General features: G+C 38.9%; 3 protein-coding genes across 14 annotated transcripts in view; 2 read left to right on the top strand and 1 right to left on the bottom strand.

The window, feature by feature from the left end:
* Positions 1-7,285, top strand: part of LOC139617249 (nuclear GTPase SLIP-GC-like) — a 71,245-nt gene extending 63,960 nt beyond the window's left edge. For all 7 annotated transcript variants that reach the window (XM_071473659.1, XM_071473661.1, XM_071473663.1 and 4 more), the window contains 16 exons: positions 1,205-1,421; positions 1,559-1,810; positions 2,316-2,522; positions 2,656-2,831; positions 3,827-3,920; positions 4,014-4,101; positions 4,261-4,382; positions 4,744-4,917; positions 5,009-5,166; positions 5,293-5,410; positions 5,623-5,731; positions 5,839-5,972; positions 6,431-6,512; positions 6,668-6,739; positions 6,821-6,874; positions 6,955-7,285. In XM_071473659.1, the coding sequence (XP_071329760.1) occupies positions 1,205-1,421; positions 1,559-1,810; positions 2,316-2,522; positions 2,656-2,831; positions 3,827-3,920; positions 4,014-4,101; positions 4,261-4,382; positions 4,744-4,917; positions 5,009-5,166; positions 5,293-5,410; positions 5,623-5,731; positions 5,839-5,972; positions 6,431-6,512; positions 6,668-6,739; positions 6,821-6,855 (2,038 nt within the window). In that variant the 3' untranslated portion in view covers positions 6,856-6,874; positions 6,955-7,285. The remainder of the gene's footprint in view (positions 1-1,204; positions 1,422-1,558; positions 1,811-2,315; positions 2,523-2,655; positions 2,832-3,826; positions 3,921-4,013; positions 4,102-4,260; positions 4,383-4,743; positions 4,918-5,008; positions 5,167-5,292; positions 5,411-5,622; positions 5,732-5,838; positions 5,973-6,430; positions 6,513-6,667; positions 6,740-6,820; positions 6,875-6,954) is intronic.
* A 711-nt stretch (positions 7,286-7,996) lies between these two features.
* LOC139617213 (centriolar coiled-coil protein of 110 kDa-like) lies at positions 7,997-17,736 on the bottom strand. 3 transcript variants are annotated; one of them, XM_071473658.1, is made up of 14 exons: positions 17,030-17,736; positions 16,076-16,247; positions 15,065-15,193; positions 12,983-14,143; positions 12,668-12,789; positions 12,300-12,477; positions 11,165-11,274; positions 10,650-10,766; positions 10,397-10,498; positions 10,196-10,312; positions 9,782-9,855; positions 9,603-9,668; positions 9,402-9,461; positions 7,997-9,076 (listed from the first exon to the last, which is right to left on the bottom strand). In XM_071473658.1, exons 2-14 carry the CDS (start codon positions 16,146-16,148, stop codon positions 9,001-9,003), a joined length of 2,385 nt encoding a protein of 794 aa, XP_071329759.1. In that variant the 5' UTR covers positions 16,149-16,247; positions 17,030-17,736; the 3' UTR covers positions 7,997-9,000. The 3 variants fall into 3 exon arrangements, with proteins under 3 accessions (XP_071329759.1, XP_071329758.1, XP_071329756.1); XM_071473657.1 differs by having other exon boundaries at positions 12,983-14,201; positions 16,076-16,286; positions 17,030-17,735; XM_071473655.1 differs by having other exon boundaries at positions 12,983-14,201; positions 17,030-17,734.
* A 2,683-nt stretch (positions 17,737-20,419) lies between these two features.
* Positions 20,420-25,139, top strand: part of sun1b (Sad1 and UNC84 domain containing 1b) — a 31,678-nt gene continuing 26,958 nt past the window's right edge. The window contains exon 1 of one of the 4 annotated variants that reach the window (XM_071473671.1): positions 20,420-20,697. The gene's annotated coding sequence lies outside the window, so the exon portion shown is untranslated. Of the gene's footprint in view, positions 20,698-23,518; positions 23,847-25,139 lie in introns of those variants that run through there. The other 3 variants (XM_071473667.1, XM_071473668.1, XM_071473672.1) reach the window with 3 other exon arrangements.

Genomic DNA, 25,139 nt, shown 5'->3' on the forward strand with positions numbered 1-25,139 from the left:
TGCTCTTATTAGTAATGTTAAAAATATATATCTACACAACAACAGGATATGTGCCTGTAAAGGTTTAAGGGGATGTTTGAGATGTTCTGATGTACAAAGGATAAGAGAACAACATTAAGTCTTAACCCAAGAGAAAGTCATTACCAAGTAAGGCAAGGTTGTCTTGACATCTTGACTGAGAGCATGTGTTAGTTACAGTTGGTGTTATGTTTTATCAAAGCTCAAAAAGCAGAGGAAGAGACTGCCCCTCCTCAGTCATCTCCATTTTAAGGAGTGTCCTCTAACTCCCAGTTAAACTTAGGATGTTTTGTGAATATATAGGGTACGTTCTTCACATATTTGTTTATGTTATGCTTTATGATTTATTCATGCACATTTAGTTGCGTTCTTCCTGTATAACACCTGTATTTAAACCTGCATTAACTGATACCTAGTGGAAGTGGAAGCAGGCTGTGAACACAACGCTGACTGATAGAAGGTGATATGGCAAACATTTTAACAAACAGTTGCCTATTTATGCAGATGTAGAGCAACATTAGCATTCCTTTGGAGTCATGTCTCTGAGACCTAACAAACTGAAGTCCAGTATTCACTCTTGTTTAGCTCTGGTCTTGGTCTCAACCAACTCAGTGATAATAATCACAGAGTCAATAACATTGATGTGTGCCACGTTTTGCTGGGTGTTGCTGTGATTTATCAGAGGTTTTTGCTGAAACTTGCTGAGTGCTGAGAGTGAACCAAAAAAGTAAAGTTGCAGACTGAAAAGTCAGAAAAATGAGCTGAGAGCTGGTCTAAAATTCTGTAGAGGTGAAGTGGACTGTAACGTTTGGTGATAATTCTGTATAGGCTCATGACTATGAAGAGCCCATCACTTATTAGTTGTCATTAGTCATATTTCTTTAGTATTAACTGTCAATCAACATCATTGTAAATGAGGGCCAGTCTTTAATGATTTCTTGAGTTTAAATAAAGGCACATATCACATATTTAAACTTTTGTGCAACAGGACTAAACTTCTTTGTGGGTTCGTCACTATGAGTAGCCCCTTACATATTAAGAGTCATTAGGGGCAGTGTTAGTATCAAATTTTAATTTTAACTTCATTAAATTATACTGGAGCAGATTGTTCATAGATGGATGCCTTTGTGATTTGACACATTTTTTTCAGTATTTTAAAATTTAATCATTCAAACTCTGTGCACAGGTCTAAAATCTGTGATTTGGAGATGGACAAGAGGGAGCTGGTCGGTGTCTTTGGTAAAACTGGGGCTGGAAAGAGCTCTCTGATTAATGCTGTCATTGGGGTGAAGAATCTTTTGCCCTCTGGAAGTGTCAGTGCATGTACCACAGTCATAATTAAAGTGGAGGCTAACATGCACAACTCAAAGTATGAGGCACACATTGAGTTCATTACAAAAGAGGTAAAAATGAATGTGTTTATCTTTGCCTGAAACTAATTAAAAAACAACGGTGTAGCTGCAAACAGTACAGTTGCTGGTTACATTACATGTCATTTAACTCAGCTAAGTTAAACATAATCATTATTTTGGTTTTGTAGGAGTGGAAAGATTATTTGTGGTCCGTGGATCATATTCTTTGGGATAAAGATCAGGGAAAGGAAGATGATGATGATGATTATCGTGACACTGTTGAAAAGCTGTCAGCACTGTATGGAGAAGAATGGAAACAACATGGAAACATATCCCCTGATACATCCCCTGACATATCCCCAAACCTCATGGACAACAAATATTTCAGAGAAATTCCAGAGTTTCTCCTTTCTAAGAAGAAGATTTTGACGGGTGAATCAGTAAGTAATCTATATATCACTTCCAAGAAAGGATTCTTGGCTGTCTGACAAGATGTGATGAATTTGCAGTCCTTAAAGTCTATGAAACTTGCATACAGCCTAGATATTCCAATTTAGTTAGTTCAACAGTAATTAAACAAATCACTCAACCTCTTTTTCCTTTCACCATCTTTGGGAAATTTAAATAAGGACACCTGTTGTTATTCAGTGCCAAACAGTTCACAGTCTTTCCACGCGTTTTCAGGAATAGTTTTATATATTATTTTAAATATTATCATATATGTTGTATATAAAGTCATATAATGTCCTTTACAAGATCCTTAAAAGCTAACTGTTCAATATCACCCAAAATGGAACTTATTGCCTTTGTTGTTTTTTTCAATGATATTGTGTCTTCTTGTCTTTTTTCTTTTCTTTTTTTTGTCTCATGCTGTTATCATTCTTTTGTGCATTAAAAAATAAAATCACTTTGCATCGCCTTACTTTATTTTATCACTTATCACAGGCTGAAGAACTATCTGCAAAACTGGTCAAATACACAATAAGTGACTCAAAAGTGGGAGAAGGCAAAGACGTGAAGAGGTGGTATTGGCCACTGGTGAAGTGTGTGACTGTCAGGGTGCCTAATAATGATCTTCTCCAGCATGTCACACTTGTGGATCTTCCCGGAAATGGGGATCGTAACAAGAGCAGAGATAAAATGTGGAAAGAGGTAATTTATTCACATGCACTGCTGTTTATCTAGTATTACTGTCTTATCTGGAAACTGTGACATTGTGTTATTACAAAGAACTATACTAATTAAATTATTTATTCCTAATTAACTTGCTGTTATGCCTCTTCAGATTGTCGGAAGCTGTTCTACTGTGTGGATTGTGACTGATGTTAATCGAGCAGCAGCAGAGAAAGAACCCTGGGAGATCCTGCAAAGTGCCAGTAGCCTCATGGGAAATGGTGGCGAGTGTCAGAACATTCACTTTATCTGCACCAAGTCTGATCATATTGAAGATTTGGATGATCAGTAAGTAATTTAAGATACCAAAACTACACAATTAGATATAACCTCCAAATTAGATACTGACACATGTTGTGGCCAAGAGCTCAAGCAAGAGCTCTTTGAATGTGTACCACACCAGCTCTATAATCACTTTGTGTGAGATCCAATCTTTATAAAAAGTGTACAGATTTGTTAAGAAATGTAAAACCAGATTATTCACGTCCCTGTTTAAATGATGTGAAATGATAAATGATGACAGTATGAAGGTTTCAGGCATGTGGGTGTTTCTTGATCCCTAAACATGTCAGCCATTCATTTCTGTACTGACTTTGTGCCTCAGTGCATTTTGTTTTCTGGCTTTCTGAAAACAAAATCTGATCAATGCAAATGGAAAACAAGAGCAAGAATACAATTTATGATCCACATAATATTAATTACTCAGATGTTGTTGAATTAACTCACTGTATAACCACTGTCACTTACTGTATATGGGCCTACCAGTTCACTCCCTTTGTTCCAGGTTAACATTATTATTATTATTATTATTGTTATTAAATCCTTTATTTAAACAGGTAGTGCCATTGAGATTGGGATCTCTTTTTCAAGACACATCAGTTTATGCTGAGACACATAAACAAACTAGGCAGTTTTTGCTTATCAATAAACAACATACAATTCTGCTCCCTGCTATTTGTTAACGAGGAGCATCAAACCTTTTCGTATGGGCTGCAATGGTGAGTGAGAAAAGTGAGTGACAAAAAGTCAGCTGGACATAAAAAAAATGTTTTCAATAGGCAGAAATTCCAGTCAACATACACGGAACACAACAAAAGATAATTTTGACTTTTATTCTGAGAGGAAAGACTGTATGAAAAGATGTAAAACAAAACAATTTAACAATTTTTTTCTGTGTCTTTCTCAAGACAGAGGTAAAACATGTTAATATTGCCATTGTACTGTATATTACCATCCTATATATTTAAACAGAGGTGTCACTTGATAAAAATCTTTTTTTATAGTTCAGCAGCTGAGGTTCGTGCTTGTATATTTAAAAGAAACATGGAAGCCAAGGAAACAGTGATGGGAGAATTCAAAAAACAAAACAAGATTAAGGTGAGTTATAGAGACTGATAGAAAATCTAAAATAAAGATTATCCGCAACTGCAAGATAAAATGTGAAGATCAAAACCTTTTTCTGTGTTTCAGAAACACTTCAGTTATGAATATTTCAAAGTGTTCACAGTGAGCTCCAAAGAGTTTCTGAAAAACAGACGTCTGATGCCATATGACACTGGTGGGTGGAGTCTCCATGACAGAAAACAAATAGATCAAATGCCTAATTTGTTTTAGTTTACCTTAACCACTTCAGTTGAAAAAAGAATGACTAACAACTGAAATTTAATATTTAATATTATTTAATATGTAAAACATAAACTTTTTTTTTTTTTTACAGAAATACCTGAACTTCAGAAATTTCTGCAAGATCTCAATGACTGTCACTCAGAGACATTCAACTATGTGTCTGGAGCTTATGGGATTCTCTCTCTGATTGAAGGAGCGAGATGCAGGGAAGTGGTAAGATCAAGTGATAAAACCTCTTTCATGGTATTTAATCATCTTAATTCTCATTAATATTCCCAGGAAATAATAATATTCATAGCAAATAAGTAAACTATGATCAAATGCAATGAAACCATGAAGAAGTCAAATGACTGAGTTCTTTCTGACTTGTGGAGTAACTACGTTTTAACCCCAATTAAATACTGACAGGCTCTATATGTAATGTCACCTTACAGAAAAGCTAGTCAAGGTATCATCAAGGTAGTTGATTTGATGTTTGGTTATTTCAGAGAGCCCGTATAACCATAGTAATGAAAGGGTGTTCATACTAAAGACCAACAGGATTTCAGGACCAATACAATGTGTTTTATTTCAGGCTGGAAAAAAAACAGACGTGTGCACAGCCCTTGAAGAAAACATGAGGAAGGAACTTGATAAAGTCAGAAATGCTGTGGAAGAAGCTTATAAGGCTTTTGAAAAATGCCTTACTGAAGGGGTTGAAAAATCCAAAAGTTCATGCGAAGGAAATTTGAAGTCCATCTTAAAACCTGTATGTATCTTGATTATACTTTAACTTTAAAAGAAGATTTTTCACCAAATGTGAATTTGTCTTTAAAGATGTTTTTTCCTATTTTTCTTAGAAAGGGAGAAAAGATCGTGGTTTTCACAGGACATTGAAGTGCATAGTTCAGAACAGTGGAACCTACAAACCGAAAAAAGGGAGACAAATAAACATCAATGAGAAGTTGAGTTCACGTCTGACTGACAGCATTGATGAAGAATTCAGGAAGACCTTCCCGTAAGAAACGACTTAATGAGGACATAAAACCACAAAATGTCTAGAACTTTTGCATCATACATATGTACATTTATAGAAATACATAATTAAATATATGAAACATTTCAACTTGTTAACATTTTTCAGAAATGAAAGAAAATGTGGACCGTTCAATGGAGCCATCAATGCATTTACACTTGACACAGAGAAGCTGATACAAAAGTACAAAGAGGTAGAACTGCAACTGACTTTTCTCCAGACAGAGGTAAAACATGAAAAAATAATACCACCTCATCTATCTATCTATCTATCTATCTATCTATCTATCTATCTATCTATCTATCTATCTATCTATCTATCCTATGAATCCTCACACTCTTTGATTATTTCCGGGTTTATGCGTTATGCGACATTTATTTCAATAATGTTTTTTAGTTTTATTTTTTAAACATTTTTACTTTATGTCTTCCCTTTAAGGAGGAAAAATTAAAGACTAAACTCAACAACATCATCCGGGAGCGTAAGAAAACAATCTACAGCAGTCTGATGTGGACAATCGAGGAAAACATGCAAGAATGCTATAAAAGTAATAAAGAAGATCATGATATATACAACCTGTCACTATACAGATTTACATTCATCATGTTTGTGCAGAAACATGAAGTTTGACAACAGTTTCCTGTTTTATTGTAGAAGCATCAACATTTAGTGGACCTGGCACATTGGACAATATGAGGAGCACCATTGAGAAGCATGTACATGATTCAAAGAACGCCATGTTTGAGCGGGCTAAAAATGTTCTGCTGGACTCCCTGAACAACTTAAAGGTTTGTCATATTTTATAATATGAAACGATGATGATATAATAAAACATGTTATGCTGTACGTCTTAATCTTTATCAAAGATTCATGAAGGCTTTTACGATTAAATATTCATCATCAGAAAATTTAATAGTGTATGAGTAGCTTACACAGTCTCTAACAGCACAAACAGCACCATTTGACACAGTAAAATCATTTTGCTGCGTGGTGACTGTAAAGTCGCTGCGCGATAAGACACTGACAGTGCACACACACACAGACAGACTGAGCAGCAGGGCCGCTGTAACAGTGAGATCTTGAAGAAAGCTTACAAATGAGCCTGCACAACACCTGAAATTGTGATTGTGATCAAATGAAGGCTTGTAAGCGCAGCATAGGATCTCTGCTTTTCTTGTGTTTCTCCTGTTAACACAAATTCTGTGTGAGTGATAAGTAACGATGAATGATTTTGATGCTGGATTAGCGGGACATCCTGGAGAAACTGGAGAAATCCCTGAAGGAATCAATTGAGCTGTCACTCAAGACAGATGAACACTCAATCCCAGGTAGAGAACACGTCAAAATAAAAGCATTTATGTAGATCAATGAGAATTTTGTACAGATATCACTGAAATAAATAAATAAACAGATTTCCAATAATGCACTTATTTTAAACAGCTACATTTGATCAGCTTTTGATTTTTTTTCTTTGCTGTTGAAGATGTCTCAGCAGAGCTTGACATGGTGAAGAGATACTACGATGAACTGAAGCCCAGCCCAGATGAAGAACTGGGTAAAACTTTTGTTGTTGTAATGTTTTAAGGGGCTCTCCTTTTGTTCTCAATTATATTAACAGTGCTTTTAATTACACTAGAACTGATCCACCCAGCCCAGCAGCTGCTGCACTGAATCCATGACATGTGCACAGGTATGTTTTAATCAGACTGTTCAGAAATAGTGATGCAGTTTGTTGTCACTGTTCAATGTCACATTGTTTATCTCTGGTAGATGTTTCAGGTTTGCTCAGTGGAGAGAAACTGCAGAGGCCTGATGCCCAGCTCTGGATTTCTTCTCAACCAGTTGTTTTTCTTTTTGAGTGTTGGTTTGTTATGTTCTTGTTTGTTTTTTGTGAATCGCATACAAAGAGAGTTTAGATTTTTTTTGGTAGCATATTTTTGCCATTAATTGATTTTATTCCAGAGGCAGGTGGCTGACATGCAGAGGTCCACAGTCTGATTCAAACCAGGAACACTGTGGTTTACATGGTACAGGTCTTTGCCACCAGGCCACAATGATGCCACATAGGCTTTGTGTTTTTAATGATTTAACAGTTTTTATATATTTTTCTGTTTTCTGTCTTTGATTTTATTTTATGACTTTAGTGTTTGTTTGGGATAGGACTGCTACTGATTTTATGATTCACATAAACCTTAGGGGCAAAGCTATTGCTTTCAGTATATATGGGAAATAGAAACAGGTGATAAAAAAAAAAACATGATGGCTTTTTACTTATCCAGTTATTTATTATACTATTCCATACATAGTTTTTCATTCTTAAAAGCAATCTGCACTGATTGTAAATGCAAAAATATATTTGATATGTATACTGTCCAATATCATTTATGTTGTTGAAAATTAACTTAAAATCTGCAGCTATAAGATAGGAAAAAGGAGCCCCAGGTGTTGATGGACAAAAAGTTGATTTAATACAAAAAAAACAAAACAAAATAAAACTGGCAAGTAACCAGTGTGAGATCATCCACTTCAATGTGTAAACAGGTGTGTTCTCCTGGTGTCTTTAGTGTAGATGTTCATTACTCTGGATCATGGCCATGAGCTTTCCATTGGTGAAGGAAATACTCTGATACTTGACTTAATGAGCATTAATGTGCTTAGAAAGCCTCAAACTAAGATTCAATTACATCAATGACAACAGCACTGCATTGTGACATCTTTAACTGTAATTTACTCCTTTTACATGGCTTGTTGTCTCAAGCCATTTTCACTGTAAATATCTTTTCATTTTGATCATGAATCAGAATCAAGAAAATTCAAATAATTTCCGGATTTATTCTGGTCATAGAAAACATGACAATTTGGCATTTTAAATAAAAAAACTTGAAAATTAAAAGAGAGCACAGTAATGACAGCGAACAACATCGACACACTAAATAATACTGACACATAAGTTTAAAGTCAACAAGTGACTGTACCAGTTTATTAATATGTGGTTTGATCATTTGTTCACATTAATGTTCTTGAGTCTTACCCTTATTTCCCTTATTTCCTTATTGGGAATTAAGGGAAAATGTTTGGAGACTTTGGCATGCATTTTATATAGCAAACTCAACACTAAATGCCCGCTTTACATCTCCTGTTATGTGAGGCTACATTGATGTAATAGCGTGTCAGTGTGCAAACAAATATATTTAGATTTTTTCTCATTAGGTGCTGATTTAAGCCAAATGTTGAAACACACTAAAATGTCTCAGTGTACTGTAAACTCAGCACCAATAAATAAAGAAACAAAGCACAACTTGGTTCTCAAAGCCCTTAGACAACAAACTTAAATTAACAAATATTACACACTTTAACTACATTAGTGAGTGTTAGCATGAAATTGATGTTTGTAAATTCACTGCAGCTGTAAGCACTAAGTTTATGAACACAATTGGTAAATCTAGGCATGCTAAAATATTACACATAGCAAAGGCATAGTTTTTAGGCACAGATAAATTGAACTTATTTCCCTTTAGCTCTGACCTTCATCTAGACTGCATTTAAGTACAGATACTTATTTTTTCTCTCACAAAATGTAAAATGTACCTGCTTACTTATTACGTACTCCAGCTACATGTGTTGACACTAAAAACTATTGTTACAACAGTGACAACAATGGCATTGTGACAGTGTATACAATCATCTGAATTTCAATAAGGTAGACTGAAGATCATCAAATTAGCAGCTATTACTGGAGTTTCAGTGGTGCAATGTTGGTATTAAAAGTATAACAAAAAATTCAAGTTCATGGGTCAGGAGATGTTGAGTCACCTATTAACCCAGAGAGTGCTGCTTTTTCAGGCTGTCTGAGCGCTTTAACCTCTCCTCCGGGGTCTTTCTGTACCAGCTCCTGTGAGGAAACAGCCCGACTTTAAAGACATCAGTTACAGCGGAAATTATATGTTTATGTACACTGCTGCCTTTAGTCAGAGGTGATTGAAATGGTTGAAATTACAGTTCATCATTTAAGATCACTTGACTGATGGGCAAGTTAATGAGGTATGAGCTGTGAAATGGAAATAGCGTATGAAAAGTTTAATGCGTAGCCTGTTGGGAGTATTGGCATTGTTAATGAGGACAGAAGTATTTGTGCTTTATGATAAATAAGGCAATTTGCAATTCTAGATAGATTAGATAAGGGTCCAAGTGTTAAACATGTAGAAGTATAAACTCACCCCTGGCGGTTCAGCTGCCCTGGGACAGGAGAATTTTGGCCTAGGCTTGACTTCAGGACTCTGGGAAAGGAAAAACAAGAATGTATTTGGAGTACTGATCTTCTGGGGACGATGAACCTAGGAAAATATGCTATAAAGCACACTACAAGAAAATATTAGCACAAAATCAAAAACAGGTGAAACCAAAGCTGTGTTTGGCACCTGTTGGTGGTGGGGCTCTTTGGCTTCTGCTGCATCTTCCTTCCCTGTGCAGGGGATTCACCAACTCTGTAGAAATTACATAAAATAAAAACACTGCAGATGACTGGATCCCAGAACATTAATATTTTTTTAAAAATCCCATATGCTATGGGAGGCAGTGTTCCTTCTTCCTGTCTTACCTCTTTTTCCTGTCCAGAGACCTCTGTGTGGCTGCAGACAGAACCACTCTGTCCTTGGGACACTTGGTTTTTTCCTGCAGGTTCACAATCAGGAAAGAACACAGTTTATGATAGAAGTACTGACACTGACAGCATAAGGCAAAAGATGCCATAAGGCTGTCATAAAAGGCCATGAATGTCTGGATTAATAACTTGGTAAACATTACACAGATTGTGCTGAAAAATACATGGATGACAAGCTATGAGACGAACCCCCCTAAATGAACCTGCTTCAGTACAGTACTAGTTTACAAGTTCCAGAGACAGAATAGTGAAAATATGTCTGAAATATCTTTAAAAGAATGCAACAAATATCACCTTCTTCTGATTAAGTGTGACTAAGTGATGGATTGTTGGCCTGTATTTTCTGGTTACCATGTCTCGCAGCTTCCTCTCTGCACGGAGCTCCCTGTCCTGCTGCAGCAATGCTAATCGATCCCCCAGAGGCATTTCAAAGAAGATGTCATGGATGTCATAAAGGGCTGCACGTAACTGAGGGACAAAAGATATACAAGCATATAAATACAAAGAAAGATGGACCTCTACTGTCTATTGACAGTCACTACATATTCATACCTGGGCCCTAACTCTCTCCTGCAGGGAGAGATCTTGTGCCAAGAGGGTGCATTTCTTCTGCGGAGCCTCAGTCTGGAATGAACGAATGAACTCCTGTGTATCCTACGGACACATAAAGTATATACAGCACACATTCATAAACATGCAGTTTTTTCCCAGTCACTAACACAACTTATTAATTAATTTATCAAATAATTCACTCACATTCAATGGGTTGTATATGGGTTGTGTGTATGTGAGAATGCAACCTCACCACGATGGTCTGGCGCAGGTGTTTGACCTTCTCTGTTTTCAGCAGTCTGCGTGTAAGGAAGCCACGAGTGATAGCACCAATTCGACAGAACGCCCTCTGCTGCTCTGGTGTCAGAACCTGGAAATCACAATAAGGATGCAACAACAGAAACAAAGAGAGGCTTAGAAAAATAGAGGTCCAGGTATTGTACAAACACACAGTGAATATAAATGTCCAGACTTTACTGATCTTGCAGACCTGCCGAGGTAACAGGTTCCAAACAAGTCAAAGGTGCTTAAAGAGAAAATTCTGTCTCTGTTATACTATGTGAAGCACCAGGCCCAACACATATCTTACAAAAATTACCAGTATTTATACTGTAAAGCCACTTTGACATGGGTTACATGGTCAGAAACGTTAATTCACATCCATGGAAAGAGTGAAGTCTCATCACACACACACACACACACACACACACACACATAAACACAAACATACACAAAGACATTCACTCTTGTCTACTAGGATATACCCACCAGACTTAGCCTTGCTCGAGGTTTGCTAGCTGCCCAGGTGGGTCCCCAGAGATAAACTGGAGGCTGGACAGAGGGAGAGCACACACTGGAACTGACAGGACTGGGAAAACCTGGAGAGAGTAACAGATAATGTAAACTGAAACACACAGATGCAACTTGTGACATATGCATCGTACAAGCGCTTTAGTAGTTACTGCTGTTTTGCTCAGATGAATGCCATGACTGCAGTTAAGCATGTGCCATATACATTTTTTTGTATAATTATCAGAAACATCTTTGTATACAACAATATTTCTATAATTAAAACAAAATACAAAAAAACAAATGTAAAATAGGGCACTGTCTTTTTTACACACTGATGAAAAAAGTCTCCTGGCAACATGACTGACACTCTGTGCATGACTGTAATGACGGCAGTAAAAACAAAGAAATTATCCTTTATCACGATATACAGCATAACCATTACTGTCCCATCCTTGACTGCAAGACAGTCCACTCATCTTTCACTTCACTATCTTTATGTTTTCAATCTGTCACACCTTGGCAGTGATACAGAGCAGAGTGCCAAAGTCCTGCTGCTCTGTTTTATGACAACATTTCGATAGCATTTGATATCTATGCTCTGAGCTTCGTGGGAATTGTAATTGGTAAATGTTAAAATGTTAAATGTACAAAATAATAGCATTCCATGGAAATGTATGTACTATCATGTATGCTTGATTCATGATGTGCTTTACCCAAATGACAAACAAAAGAACTACAGTCACACCTCCTGCCACCTCCGCCACCTTTGGGGTGCGGATGTGCCTAGTCTGTGAATCACTTGGGAGGTGTGCTGTTATCCATAAAACGTGTGTGATTCCTTTTCCTCTTGTCTTTCTAGCTCTTGGCAAATGAGTGACCCCTCTGCAAAGGTTTTAATAAACACATTAAAAGACAAACTTGGTCTCAACCAATTTCACTGAATTTCCAACACATTGCCTTGCTTAAACGTTGAATGTTTAAGTTAGCAGGGGAGGACCTCTGGCATGAGTTAATGATCTACAATATTTATCTATCTCCGAGCATGCAGGTTTTTGTCACCACTGTTTTACACACTCCAATACAGTGATAAGTGAGCCTGCTGAAGTGTTACCTATACTGTGTCCAGGTGATCGCTCAGATGGTGTGTGGGCAGGGCTAAGTCCTGGGCAGGAGGGGCTCACAACAGAACAGCTGTCACTTACAGATCTACGATTCCACCCACAAGCATCCGCACTCAGAGGCCTCACACACCCCTGCTCCTTCAGTCTTCGGTCCGTCTCCTTGAGCTCCTACACACATACATATACAGGTACACACACACACATACAGACACATCTACATGTCACATGTCAATTTGTAGATTTTGCTGTAGCTTTATTGGCAATCTGTAAATAGCAGATAAAATACTGCAGAAAAATCCAATATTTTTTGGTCTGCACTTCTACAAAAAATACATATTGTGTGATTCCATGTGCTGACCAGACGGAGGCACTGTTGCTCTTTCTCCTGCTCAGCCAGGAGCAGTGACATCTGCAAGGCATGCTCCTCCTCCAGGCGCCTTTGCATGTCCTCTAGAGCCTGCGCTCGCCTCTGGGTCTCCTCTGTTGAGGTGCATAAACACATGTAAGTCCCTTAGCTTTTACCTAATAAAATGTTTTATCACTTTCTTTCACTTTCCCTGTCTCTCACACAACATTTTACCAAAACACTGCAGGTAGAGAAAAAGCGACCTCAGTGGCAATGACAAAATTTTACTTTGTAGATTTTAGTAAATACAGTGTCAGAGAGATTTACCTGTCTTGCTGGCCTGTGATTCAGGTGCATTTCTGAGAACTGTTGGTGTGATCCTTCCACTGTTTGGTCCCTGAGGATCATCGGGCTCCATCCTGAGTGAGACCTGAGCCAAGTCAGGAGTCATACGGGGCCTCAGCAGAGAAGGTGAGGGATTCTCTACCTCATACGACTGGTTTAAGGGGGCTGCAGGGGTGCGTCGACTTGGAGCCATCCATGTAACTCCTGCCATGAAACGTGGGACCCTTTCCTGGCTGCGATCTATGTGCTCAACTCTAGAGGGGTACATATGCAACTGACTGTCCAGGGTGTGGCAGCGCCGGCGAAATCCTGCAGTCAGATGGTCATTGTGTCCCATCAGGCTGGACACTGAGGCACTAATGGGGCTACAGGTCTCATGCACTGGACTGGTACCACAGTGACTGGATCGACGATTGCTACTCCTGCTAACAAAACCCCCACCTTCGCTCCCCACTGATCCCCAGTGATCAGAGGACTTTGTGGCCCCTGTAAGAGCTTCTCCCCAATCTGCCATGCTAGCACCTTCCCCTGACCTTCCTGGGCTTCGAGGGATAAGGTCTGCTGGGCCAATGGGAAATGAAAAATGGATGTTACCTGTAGAAACTGGGCGTGGCCTGCGTCTCCGTGCACAGGGACTGATGCTGGACTCTGGACTCGGGAGACAAGCATACCGATCAGGTAGTTTAGGTGAGAGGCAGCCAGACCGTTGGGGACTAGGGTCATACAGAGTTTGGTGCTGGATCTGGGTCTGAGGTGTGCCAATAGGACTGTGATGCAGGCTGAATCCGAACTCAACACCCGTGTCCCCTATGGGACTACAGCTCTTATTCTCCTTGTCAGAGACGGTCTCAGACAGAGCAGTCCGGGTGACTGTGTGGACAACTTTTGACCCCTGCTCACTCTGCTCTCTCTTTACATACTCTCTTGATTTCTTAAGAAGGCTGTCCAAACTAATGTCCTCTTCCTCCTCCTCTTCTTCCTCACTCTTCTCTTCCCTCTTCACCTTCACTTCCTCCACTGCTTTGTAGCCATTGAGGGTGAGGGTGTCAGAACACAGAGAGGCAGGCCGATCGTCAGTCTGAAGCTCAAATCCAGCATCTCTGGGAAGTCCAGGTGAGTCAGTGACCAGGGTGTAGCCACAGCCTGTCGAAGACTTAGAAACTTGCAGCTTATCAACCTCGTCACTCTGTACTTTATGTATCTGCACAGAGATAATAAGTAATGTTAATGAATCATCAAATAAAATAAAATCAAAAGTAGCAATGAAGAATTACCAACTGATGCTGTTACTTGCCCTATTTCATCATAACTGTGTTGGGTTAAATCAGTTCATTCATCCCTCAGACATACAAACAAATTAATGACAAAAATATAAGATAGTCTGGCTGTCAACTAAATGTGAGGTGCCTGAAAAGGACACTGATATTTATCATTTTAATATGTCGATCAGTCTGGAATGTTGAATACATATCCATCCTTGAGTTTTGCTTGTGGTACAAACATCACCCGTGTCTGTAGTTACATAGAAGCTGTAGTAACTACAGACAATAAGTGACCAATCACGTTTATTCATATACCCAGAGCAGATTTCCAAGCAGACAATATTGCTTTGGATGTTGAATTGACAAAACAGGGCCATCATCAGGTAATAATAGCACAGCCTACCGGAGAAAGTGTTGAGTCAGACAACCTTTATTCAAGTCTGCAAATGTCACTGGAGACTCTGGGATAGACTGTAATTCAGTTTTTGTGCTATATTGTGGGACTGACACACAGACCTATTTCATATTTGAAAATTTATGTTATAAAGTGCCATTTTCTTTTCTTAACAGACTAATAAAATCTATGCTGTATGGGCTGTCATAAGAATTTGGATGTGGCCTATTACCTACTTTTTCTATGGAATGGACTGATTTTGGTATTATTTTCACTTATTGAATGCACATCGTAAGCCTCCACAATATAATATTCATTTCACAAAACATGCAACACTGCTTTTTCCACTGGATGGCCCTTCCAGATCCCAACCACGCCTGTGACCAGGACCATACTCTGACTACTGACCTGAGCTTGATCCAGTATGTCCTGAACTCGGGCCAAAAGCTTGTTCCTCTGCTGGTTCTGCCTGTCCACCTCCTGCTGGACTGCCCTCAGTCTGTAGCCACACATCTCCTTGCGCTGCTCTGCACTCAACTGGAAAAAAGAAAATACAAGCTCACTAATTCAAAAACTCATACCTCTTGGGCTACAACTGATACCATTTCCCACTTCATATACCCAAGCAATCTCATCACACATGAGAAAAGATTAGTCAAGAACTCTTTAAGATGTGCTTTCCAATGCACAAAATGTATTTAATGAGGACTGTTCATGATTTATTTTCAGTTACTGATAACACAATCGCCTTTATTCCAGTATATTTGTCTCTCCTTTGTTTGAGTGGGAAAGAAATCTTCCACTGGCCTCACACTGCCCTCTTCACCACCTGGCTATTCCTGAAAACTAATTTTGTCAGCAATTACCACGCGTTGGATTCTCCTGGCTAACATCAAACAACCTTGTTGTTTCTCAGCATCAATTATCTAATCTTTTTTTCCAATGTCAACTTCTGATCTAATTGGAAGTAGTCAGCTCACATGTTTAAGATGTATTATGTGCTGAAGGTCTCACGAAGAAATGTGTTTTTCCCTAAATGCTATCTTTAATTTAATTTAAACTGTTTGAGTGTGTTTCTCTGTCCACATCTGTGTTTTGTGCCTTAAATATGTATCATAACATCCTTCTCATTGTTACTATACCTGGAAAGTGTAAACAATGCTTCCTGTTGCTATGCAGCATAGACATAAAAAAACAGCCACAACAGGAGAGTGACAGATACACAGAATCTCTAGGGAAACCAACAGACATTTTGTCATTCAAAAACAGAGCCATCTTTGTTTATGAGGTTTGCCATCTACAAACCTCTTAAAAACATCCATTAGCTACGGCTTCTGTCTACTTTACTTTAATTGGTTTAGCTGCATCTTTTATTGTTCCTTTAGCATAAGTTCACATACATGTTTATTTCTTCCTTACCAGTGGTGAAAGCACACTCTTTCCATAAAAGCGAATGACAGAGCAAGCCTTCAGGGAACACAGTGGTTCGCATGTCATCTTCTTGAGTTCCCCCCCCTCCTGCAGTATGGCCAAACTCCGCAGGCAGAATTCCTCATAGCTTTCCATCTCTGGACACCCACACATCCACACTCTGAATAGGAAACACACACCATGTAGCCTCGTCACCCAGCTGTTAAATTAGATGGAGAGTGTGGAATTAGATGGACATTCACAAGTCAGTAGAAATGAGAGCTTAGGATGCACTGGGTGGAGATCACTGGAGAGTCTAGGATCATAAGTGGAAGAGCAGGACAAATCGCCTCCAACAAAAGAGGCTCTGTCTGCCCTTAGTGTTTTTATCACACTCATCACATTCCTGCCATTCCTTTCCATCAGAGCTTGCTGGTGACTGACTTCCATTTCCGCGTCTCATGGAAATGTGTCTGATCAATAGAGTGCCTATTTCTGAAATGTCAATCAGCAAATGGATGGTATTAGACCCTGCACAGGCAGGTAGTGTGACACAGGGCGTTTGCCTAGGCGCCCAGATGTTGTATAGATGAAATTAAAACATGGTGTGATGTAAGGGGTACTTTCTCCTTGGAGTTCATCTATGAAAATGACCATGCTTCGGTGAGGTTTTAATTCCACCCGGTGTCCTCACGATGCTGCCAACATAACCTAGTGGTCTGCAGTCGCCTCATAGCAGTAGCCACCCCACGCTGATTGATTACAGCTTAGTAACAGCACAGTGAGGGTGGAGATCATTTTCTTTTTGCGCCCAGCTATTCCAGAGCAAGCTTTCGAAGGTTTATTCTAAGAAAACACTCGATAGTTATGGCTTCTTTTGAAGACAGACGTTTGAGTACAGATGTACCTTGGCAAAATGACAGTTGATAAACCCGTGCCCACGACTCGTTGTCATTTTCTTACCTTCCCAGTGCAGAAAATGTAATATCTCCTTTCTTTAGTCCCGGCGGCGAGTGTTAGACACTGACAAATGTCGCAAAGAGACAACAAAAGTGGTGGTTATAACATGAACCCCATATTCCTCCTCTCAATCTCACCCACCGCCGCCACCATCATCATCACCATCATTTTCAACTCTTCCGGGCTCCAACAGCGCCTCCTAGCAACAGCACGCCGGTTACGTTCCAATATTGTGGGATTCTAATTAATTCCTTCTCTGGAGACACCAATTCCATTCAGGCGCAGGTAAATGAATGATTCTAGAATGTTCTGTGGAATTCTTTTCCTTCGACTGCTCTGACCAGGCACGGCAGCGAGAAGTAAGTAAAAGGGTGAAAACTGGAACGACATCTTTGTCGGTTGCCTCACCATTTACATCTTACATCACCTCATTTGTGACAGATTCAAAGGTCACGCTTTATTTTCAGTCCCCCTATTTGGCATTTTATGAGCAGCACATACACATTTAAGTTCACACTACAGTGCTATTGGGACATTTTAAATTTTTTGTTAACCCACAGCATTTTCGTGGTCACAGGAGGAGTTAAACAAAAATGAATACTTGTTTACCACGACTGCATTATAACGCGTTCTAAATCATTTATTAGATGTTTATATAAATGGGTTTTTACCATTAAAAAGAATAGTTAAATATTCATCACAGGTTTGATCCACAAGGGCCATATAGCAAAAAATAGCTGACAGGCCAAAAGTAATGGTCTTAAAGTAAGGTTTTGACATGGGCCTCAAGATTAAGTGACAAAGTAAGTGCAATTTAAGGTCCTATGACATCTGCTATTGTGCTTTAGTAGTGCAACTCACAAACAAAGTTACAGCTAATACCAGTTGCCACACAAATTCTAGCCTCAGCTTGGCTCTTCTGGGCCTATCGGGCTCTGAAGCCCCAGGGAAGTTGCCCACTTTGCTGGCATGGTATTCCAACTTTGGGATTTTATAAGCACTGTGTAATTTGATTTATTGAAAATGTCATATGTGCACCTCTTTATTACAGCATCAACAAGGGTGGGTGCTGCATTATTAGGCAATTTTGTTGCTATGTTTTGTAGATTGGTGCAGTGTTAAAATCAAAATTTTTTATTTGTATCATTTTATATTATATCATGAAGCATAGCAACAAACATAAATAAATGTGTTTACTGCAAGCTAACTGCCTAAAGACAACCAAGTAGTATTATTCCAGTAGGTGAGTTTCCTTAGCCTTCTCTCTATTAGGTTAATCTAACTCAGACATGACCCATATCAGACTGTGTCTCTATTACCAAGTTGTTCTAATTTGAATTTAGAATTTGTCAATTGGAAACAGTGTGTTTGATGAATGGAAAACATTTTCCCTTTTTCATTCTAAAATAAATTGTAGCAGGTCTGGAGTCACCTGTATTATTTTGTCTTTATTACGATGACACACAAAAACATAAGACAGCACATAGACAAGTCATCACACATTCAGTGGCAAGCAAAATTAAAGTTGTTGTTTTCACAACTCATCTCTTGAGTGAACAGGTGAACCTGAATATGTAGGGTTAGCAATGTGCACATTTTCCTTCTTGTCCTGAAGCAGAGCATCAATGTCACTTTCTGTGAAAGTGGTTTTGGAATCCTGTCACAAAAGTTAAACAATGTTAGTTGTCATAGGAGCAGAATTATTAATGCTTATTCTTTAACAATTGGCAATATACCCACAGCCTACCTCAAAAGACTGGCGTTTCACCCCTACACACGCTGTGGACTGCTCATAACACAGGACTATGTCCAGATTCTTTGGTTCTTTATTCAACAAAACTGCATGGAACTGGTCATAATGAGAATCTGAATGGGGGATCAAAAATAAATGATTCATGAAACTGTAAAAAATATATTACTGTTTGTTATTTCATCATGACCTTACCTAACAAGTGAAGGCAGGAGGATGTCAGTTTGTCATTAGAGATATGGCCATGTTTGTAGGACAGCAGTTTCTCACACACACCCCCACTAATGAGGTGCTCAGCTACTGCCTGTCTGCTCTCAGCTGGTGCTTCCTTCATGGCTTTCTCGATCTCTGGAGAGCAGTTGCCATTGGAAACATGTGCCATTGGGTTATAAAAAAGTAATACATTAATTAATAAGTCGAAGCAAGTGTAACTTAAGTGATAATTTAATCTTTATCATTCATTTTAAACCATTGCTTCTTGCTTTAAGGCAAGCTGAATTGTTATATCCACCATACCTTGTGCTGCTGTTAGACAACTGTCACAATAGATATCTGTTAAAAAAGAAAGCATTTAAAAGTTAAGAGCCACCTTCCAACAGAAATGAAGACCAGTCAAACTACAGCTATCATGACTGGTTAAACCAAGTTAGCAGGATTGTAATATTTAATTTACTTACAGCGATCTGTATCTTCAGGCTGCACAGGAAGAAGGTAGTACATATACATTACAAAAATTAAGATTTTCATAGTTAGTGACTCTACGCCAAACATGTACACTGTGAACTAACAGTGCTCTACACTTTTGAAAGAGAAGACTAGAATGTGGTCACGTGATCTCAGGGACAATAGCATCACATCACCATCATTCCACAAATGACAGGTGTCAAGTTTTTCAGGTTTTCTCTGAGTGTCTAAAAATATTGCTGAGACTGAGTTGTTGTTGATCTTTGAACAGGGGTCTCATAATACTGTGAACTCAAAGATTTGACAGAGACATAAAACAAGCACAAGAAGACTTAAGAGATGCAGTATTTTTTAGGCGGGAAAAAAAGAAGTATTTGGAAGATATGTTTAGAACAGCAGCTGAAAAACTCTTCATTGTTTTTTTTTTTTTTGTGTGTGTTTTTTCCCAATTCAAGGTTTTTAGTATTATTAATATTATTAAGAAGAGGTCAGAATAGGTAACAAAACAAGCAGAACAAAGAAAATTATCTGTGCACTTATAGTAACTACATCAGGTAAAATAAGCAAAACCAATAAAATACGTGGAAAAAACTCAAAAGACAAAGAAGGGGTACAAAGTATATATACCACATAAATACAATGTAAATGGGAAAGTACATTTTTATTACAAAAAATTTCATTCTCTATTTTTTTTTTTTTTTTTAATATAGGCCTACATTAAGCTAAGACATTCTTAGCTAATGTATGAACATATTAAAGTTGAGGTGCAAATAAGAGATAGTTAGGATATCAGTTTTCCTCAGAGCTCCCTACCTTTTCTTCTTCTCTTCTTTCTTTTCTTTTTTCATCATCATTATTATTATTATTACTACTACTACTACTACTAGTTGAAGTAGTGGGCTCCTAGTAGTTTAGATTATTTATATCACTCACCTATTCAGTTCGTTGTTTTTGTCAGTGGCCACTAAGCGATGCTGTTCTAAATGGACAGCCGGTTTCAGGGCGTTGCGAATGGTCCCATATATGGTCATTTTTACCATATAAGGACTGACGCATGTGACGCTGGGGTCGCAACGGAAAATGTGACCGTGTGTGCGGGAAAGGCGAACGTTGCAGCAAGGTCCTCTTTTCAGGGAAGTAACTGTGCGTGAACCAACTGGATGTAATTATCTACAAGATAAACCAACCTGACAGGCATCGGCGTTTGCCCTGGATAATCCGCAGTCAGAGTCAAGATGTGAGTAGTCTAAACTTCTGGATTAATTGTGTCAATTAAATTCACGTGTGCTATCCTGAGCTGTCATGCCAGGCTTTAACTTCTCCAATCTTCGGTTTTTCTGTTATTGTCTTTAACTGTGGTTCCGTATTTTTCTCGTTGAGCATGCGTTGTACCTTCCTATGGATTTTGTGCAGTAGGACTGAGTCTCATCTGCAGAGCTTTTACTGATAAGAAGCATATGAACGTGAAGGAGAAGCAAGAGGGCTAGAGACTGACTTCACCCTCTGTTTTTCCTGACCTGTGCAGTAGCAAAACAGTCTATCGACTAGTTGAACACACTACTTTAACCTACTGTAATAATGTGGAAGGTTATTATTATTATCCGTCACAGACACGCATTTATGGGCAGCCCATGAATTTTGTTTACTTAAAGAACAACTTGCAAAAACTTGCATATGTGTTAACTGTGATTACAACTGTCTTGCATACATTTAGGCCTACGACATATTGTTTTGCACAGGCAAAACGTTTTCTCAGGGTCCGAGGGCTTTAAGACCTTCATGAGGGATACTGAATGGGAATGTTTTTATAGAGTTCTTATCTAGGCTGAGACAGGGTGTGAACAATCCTATTGCTTAGTCCTTGGCACAAGGATAGCCCGCCTACTGCCGTTGAAGTCCAAGGGTCGCAGAGGGAGTGAATCCAAAGATAAACTCTAGTGTCTAGGCTTCTGTCCACCAGATGGCGCCTCATCTAATACCACATGGCAATCATCAGTTCAATTATAGAATTCATATTCATGTCTGTATGGAAAAATTACTCCTTCAACTGCAGAGAGGTCAGAGGTCAGTTGCAAAGCAGAGTATGTGCCCCCTGGAGTTGTTGGGATTCAGACCTGAGACATCCAGTTTGAAACTGTTATGCCACCCTGCTGCAAACACACATAAATATAAGTGGAAGTGAACTGCTGTCTTCAGTTAAGTCAAGTTCCCTCCTCTGTTTCTCTATCTCCTGTTTCTCCCATGAAAACTTTATTTTATTTTTTGTGAAGTTTCGCCCTATCCAGAATTGAGGGCCTAAGGATGGAGTGGGTCCTATGTGGTGCAGAGTGTCATGCCCTCTAGGACAACTTGACTTAACTTCTCTTGTCATGTTCCTTTCACAATTATCTTTCTCTTATCCTGTGGATTGGAAATGGGATGCCTGTGTGGGTAGTTTTTTTTTTTTTTTTTTTTTTTTTTAACACAGCATTTGTTTGTCACGGGCCAAATAAAGCGGTAACAAAGGTCTTAGCAGTGTGATTATTCTTGATCTGGATTTGATTGTAAAGGAGATTGTTTGATTTGGCAAAATGATTAGCCTGTTTGAAGTGATACAATTTGAATCTGTCTGCAGTGTTCTAGTAATATTCATTTACACATGGTTTTATACCAGCAGCCGCCTGTTATTTTCAGTTCCTTTTTATTTTTTGGCCAAAAATGGAGCACTGTTTTTTTTTTGTTTGTTTTTTTTTTTTTTGGGGGGGGGGGGGGGTGATTTGGGCACAGCATGTACTACAACCTGTAATAATTAAGCCTGATGAAGTGCTGAGCAAAATGTGTTGCTCTTATCAGTGTTAATATGAGACCACTGATTATGTTTTTGTGGTTTCAGTGTGTGGTTCCTACCACAAACACTCCAGTTGAGTTATTGGCATCTCAATGACTTATTCACATACGTATACATACACTTCCATACATCTTACATATCCATCACATCAAGCACTGTTGATCAGCATGTCATATCGGTGGTTTATATATAAGCTGTGCTTTGTTTGCATTATTGTATCATCTTTGGTGCTGCTACCCCTTCTGTCTTCTTTCCTGTAAACTTTCTTGCAGGGCCCAGTCTCAAGTGTGTGCAGTTGTCTAATATGAAGTTGAATCTGGTTGTTCTTGCAAAACAGCAAAAACAATGGTTAAATAATAATGATTCTTTCTCAAACACTTACTAGATCCATATCAAATGTTTTTATTGAAAAAGCAATACGTCATACATTTTCAGCTTTCCAACGGGAAATTAGTCAAAGCGATAGTTGCTGTATTGACAAAAACAGGATGGGACGGTGTCTGCTTTATCTGAGTGACCTGACACGCTGTGGTCTACTACCTTACTCTAGCAATACACGGAAATACCGAATTACTGGTCAGCACTTGCAGCACTGCAGGCCTTTTTGAGTAATAAGCAGTGCATTACCCACTGTTTGGTTAATTAACATATTTTTGTAAGATCATAGATCTTTCATTGCAATGTTTCACCATGACTGAACTATTAGAGGACACTAATATTTTTTCTAATACTGATACTAACTTTCCTCTCACAGCAGTTTTGAACTTCAGGCAGGTATGTTTCAGTGTTTAATGGGCACAAACTATACAGGGCGGAGCTATAACTAAGGCCATGTCCTGGAGTTTATATTCTACAACTGAAACTTCAAAACTCAAACATGTCAGGTATCTACACCTTCACATAGGGGGTTTTATAGAAAATAAACACACATATAATTGAACAGTTGTTAAATATTTCCCTCACGTTTTTACTGGTAGAAGAAAAGGGTTGGTATCATTCATGCAGCCAGAATTTTTTTTTTTTTTTTTTTTTTTTTAAGGATTTTTTTGGTGACAGATGTGATGCAGGGTCCCTCAGTATCAGTTCTGTGTCAACTTAAAGAATAGTGTGATTCCTCCCAGTGCCCGGAGCACCAGCATTAGTCCAGTGTATGCAGTTGCAGTCGAGCCGCTTTCCTCCAATAGATTTAAAGTGTGCGCCTTGGCCGACAATAGAGGGCCTGGGAGTGGGAGGATCAGCTCGGCAGCGATCCTTCTGGCTTTGTTACGTTCGGGAAGCCATTTTGGAAATCTGCTTGTTGTGCTCTAGCATAACACTCAGTAGCTACATGCAAACTTTTGGGTCTTTCTACTATAGAAATAACGTTTAGGATCTGTGGGTCCGCAGCGATATATAACCACTGGGTTTCCGTGCGTCGGGAAACTGGCGGAAGTCTGCGCATCTTCCGTGACTATAATGTGTGGATGTTGTTCATTTGGATTACGCTCTTAAATAACAACATACATGGACTCTAACTACGCGGGCAAGTTGACATACTACCGTAAATAACATCCTATAGGGTAATGTAGCGACATTTCTATGTTGTGAATGTGTCGTTTCTTTTCTTTTGGATTTATTTCGTCCTTGCTGAGCTCCTTTACCCACAGCTGTTTTGGCAGCGAACGCAATGTCAGGCCTTATTTTCAACAGTGATTTTTACAAATCTACGACATTACCAGGCATTTAATGTGTTATCCATCATTTATAGAGGCCACTGACTGCATGTTTTGACTTGTAAATGCTGAATGCACCTGTTATGACAAGAATTATGGGCAGTGCGTCGTTACCCAAGCCTGTAAGTCAGAGCTTTGTGACGGCGCTGACTAAATACATGGCGTCTAAATTTAGCACTGGGCAGTGTGACAGTGTAACAGCTTATATGTAATTTGGCCGGACACTATGTGCAGTTATTATCAAACTAAATATGTGTTTGGCACCAGTCTGAAACACTGCTTTGACAGTAGGTGAACTATTAGTCTCAGGACTCAGTCGTCTGCCCTGTTCGTCGCAGGTGGTTTGCGTAAAGGAGCCAGCAAAGACGTGCGAGGTGAAAACACAGGACTGGAAAATGTGTCACTGTGTAGCATGTGTAGACTGTAGGTGTGTGTTTGTGTTTGTGAGGATGTGCTCATGGTCTGTTATTGTTCAAGCTGTCTCCTGAATGATGAGCTCAAGCGTCAAATGCCATAATATAACAAAAAAAAAAAAAAAAAAAAAGATTCAGTCACATGCTGAAATAAAAGCTGCAGAGCACAGATAGGTCTTTATTGAGGACATGTGGTCCAAAAGCAGTTTAATTAGGCTGATGGTTAGGAGAGCTCTCCCTTATTCTCAGTCCATCCTGCAGCAGTTCTAGCTCAGCTGATGCACAGTAGGAGGTTGGTATTTCATTTTGGGGTATCCACATCCAGCGATTGCATCATGATTCAATGCACCACTTGACAAGTCAAAAAAACAAATCCTGGCTGAATTAAAGTAGTGCTCATAGCTTTTGAATATGTGTTTATGCTTATCCCTCTTTTCGGCTAGATGCGGATTTGAAACATGATTAAGATTCTTATGGAGATTTCTGTGGTGGATTTTGGGAAAAGCCATCTGTTTTTTTTGTTTTTTTTGTGCGCGCAGTCTTTACATCATCTCACTGTTAGATTTAATAGCTGAGTAAAATTTGTAGCAGGAGTTAGTTTTTTTTCATGATACCTTTAGACATGATCACCTCATTTCAACCTGCATTTCCATAGCTGTCTTTCGGTGATTATTGGGTGCTAATATACACTCCATTGCCAATTTAACTATATGAGTTTGGTGCTGCT

This window comes from Trachinotus anak, unplaced genomic scaffold, assembly GCF_046630095.1.
Source record: "Trachinotus anak isolate AG129_WGS33_773 ecotype Australia unplaced genomic scaffold, CSIRO_AGI_Tana_v1 ptg000003l, whole genome shotgun sequence".
Classification (NCBI taxonomy): Eukaryota; Metazoa; Chordata; class Actinopteri; order Carangiformes; family Carangidae; genus Trachinotus; species Trachinotus anak.

Coding starts and splice junctions, on each gene's coding strand:
- LOC139617213 (XM_071473657.1), bottom strand. CDS start 16,240: ATGTGTGGGTGTCCAGAGATGGAAAGCTATGAGGAATTCTGCCTGCGG. Junction 14,202..15,064: donor ACATACTGGATCAAGCTCAG/GTCAGTAGTCAG, acceptor ATCTCTGTGCAG/ATACATAAAGTACAGAGTGA. Junction 10,313..10,396: donor AGGAGAGAGTTAGGGCCCAG/GTATGAATATGT, acceptor TTTGTCCCTCAG/TTACGTGCAGCCCTTTATGA.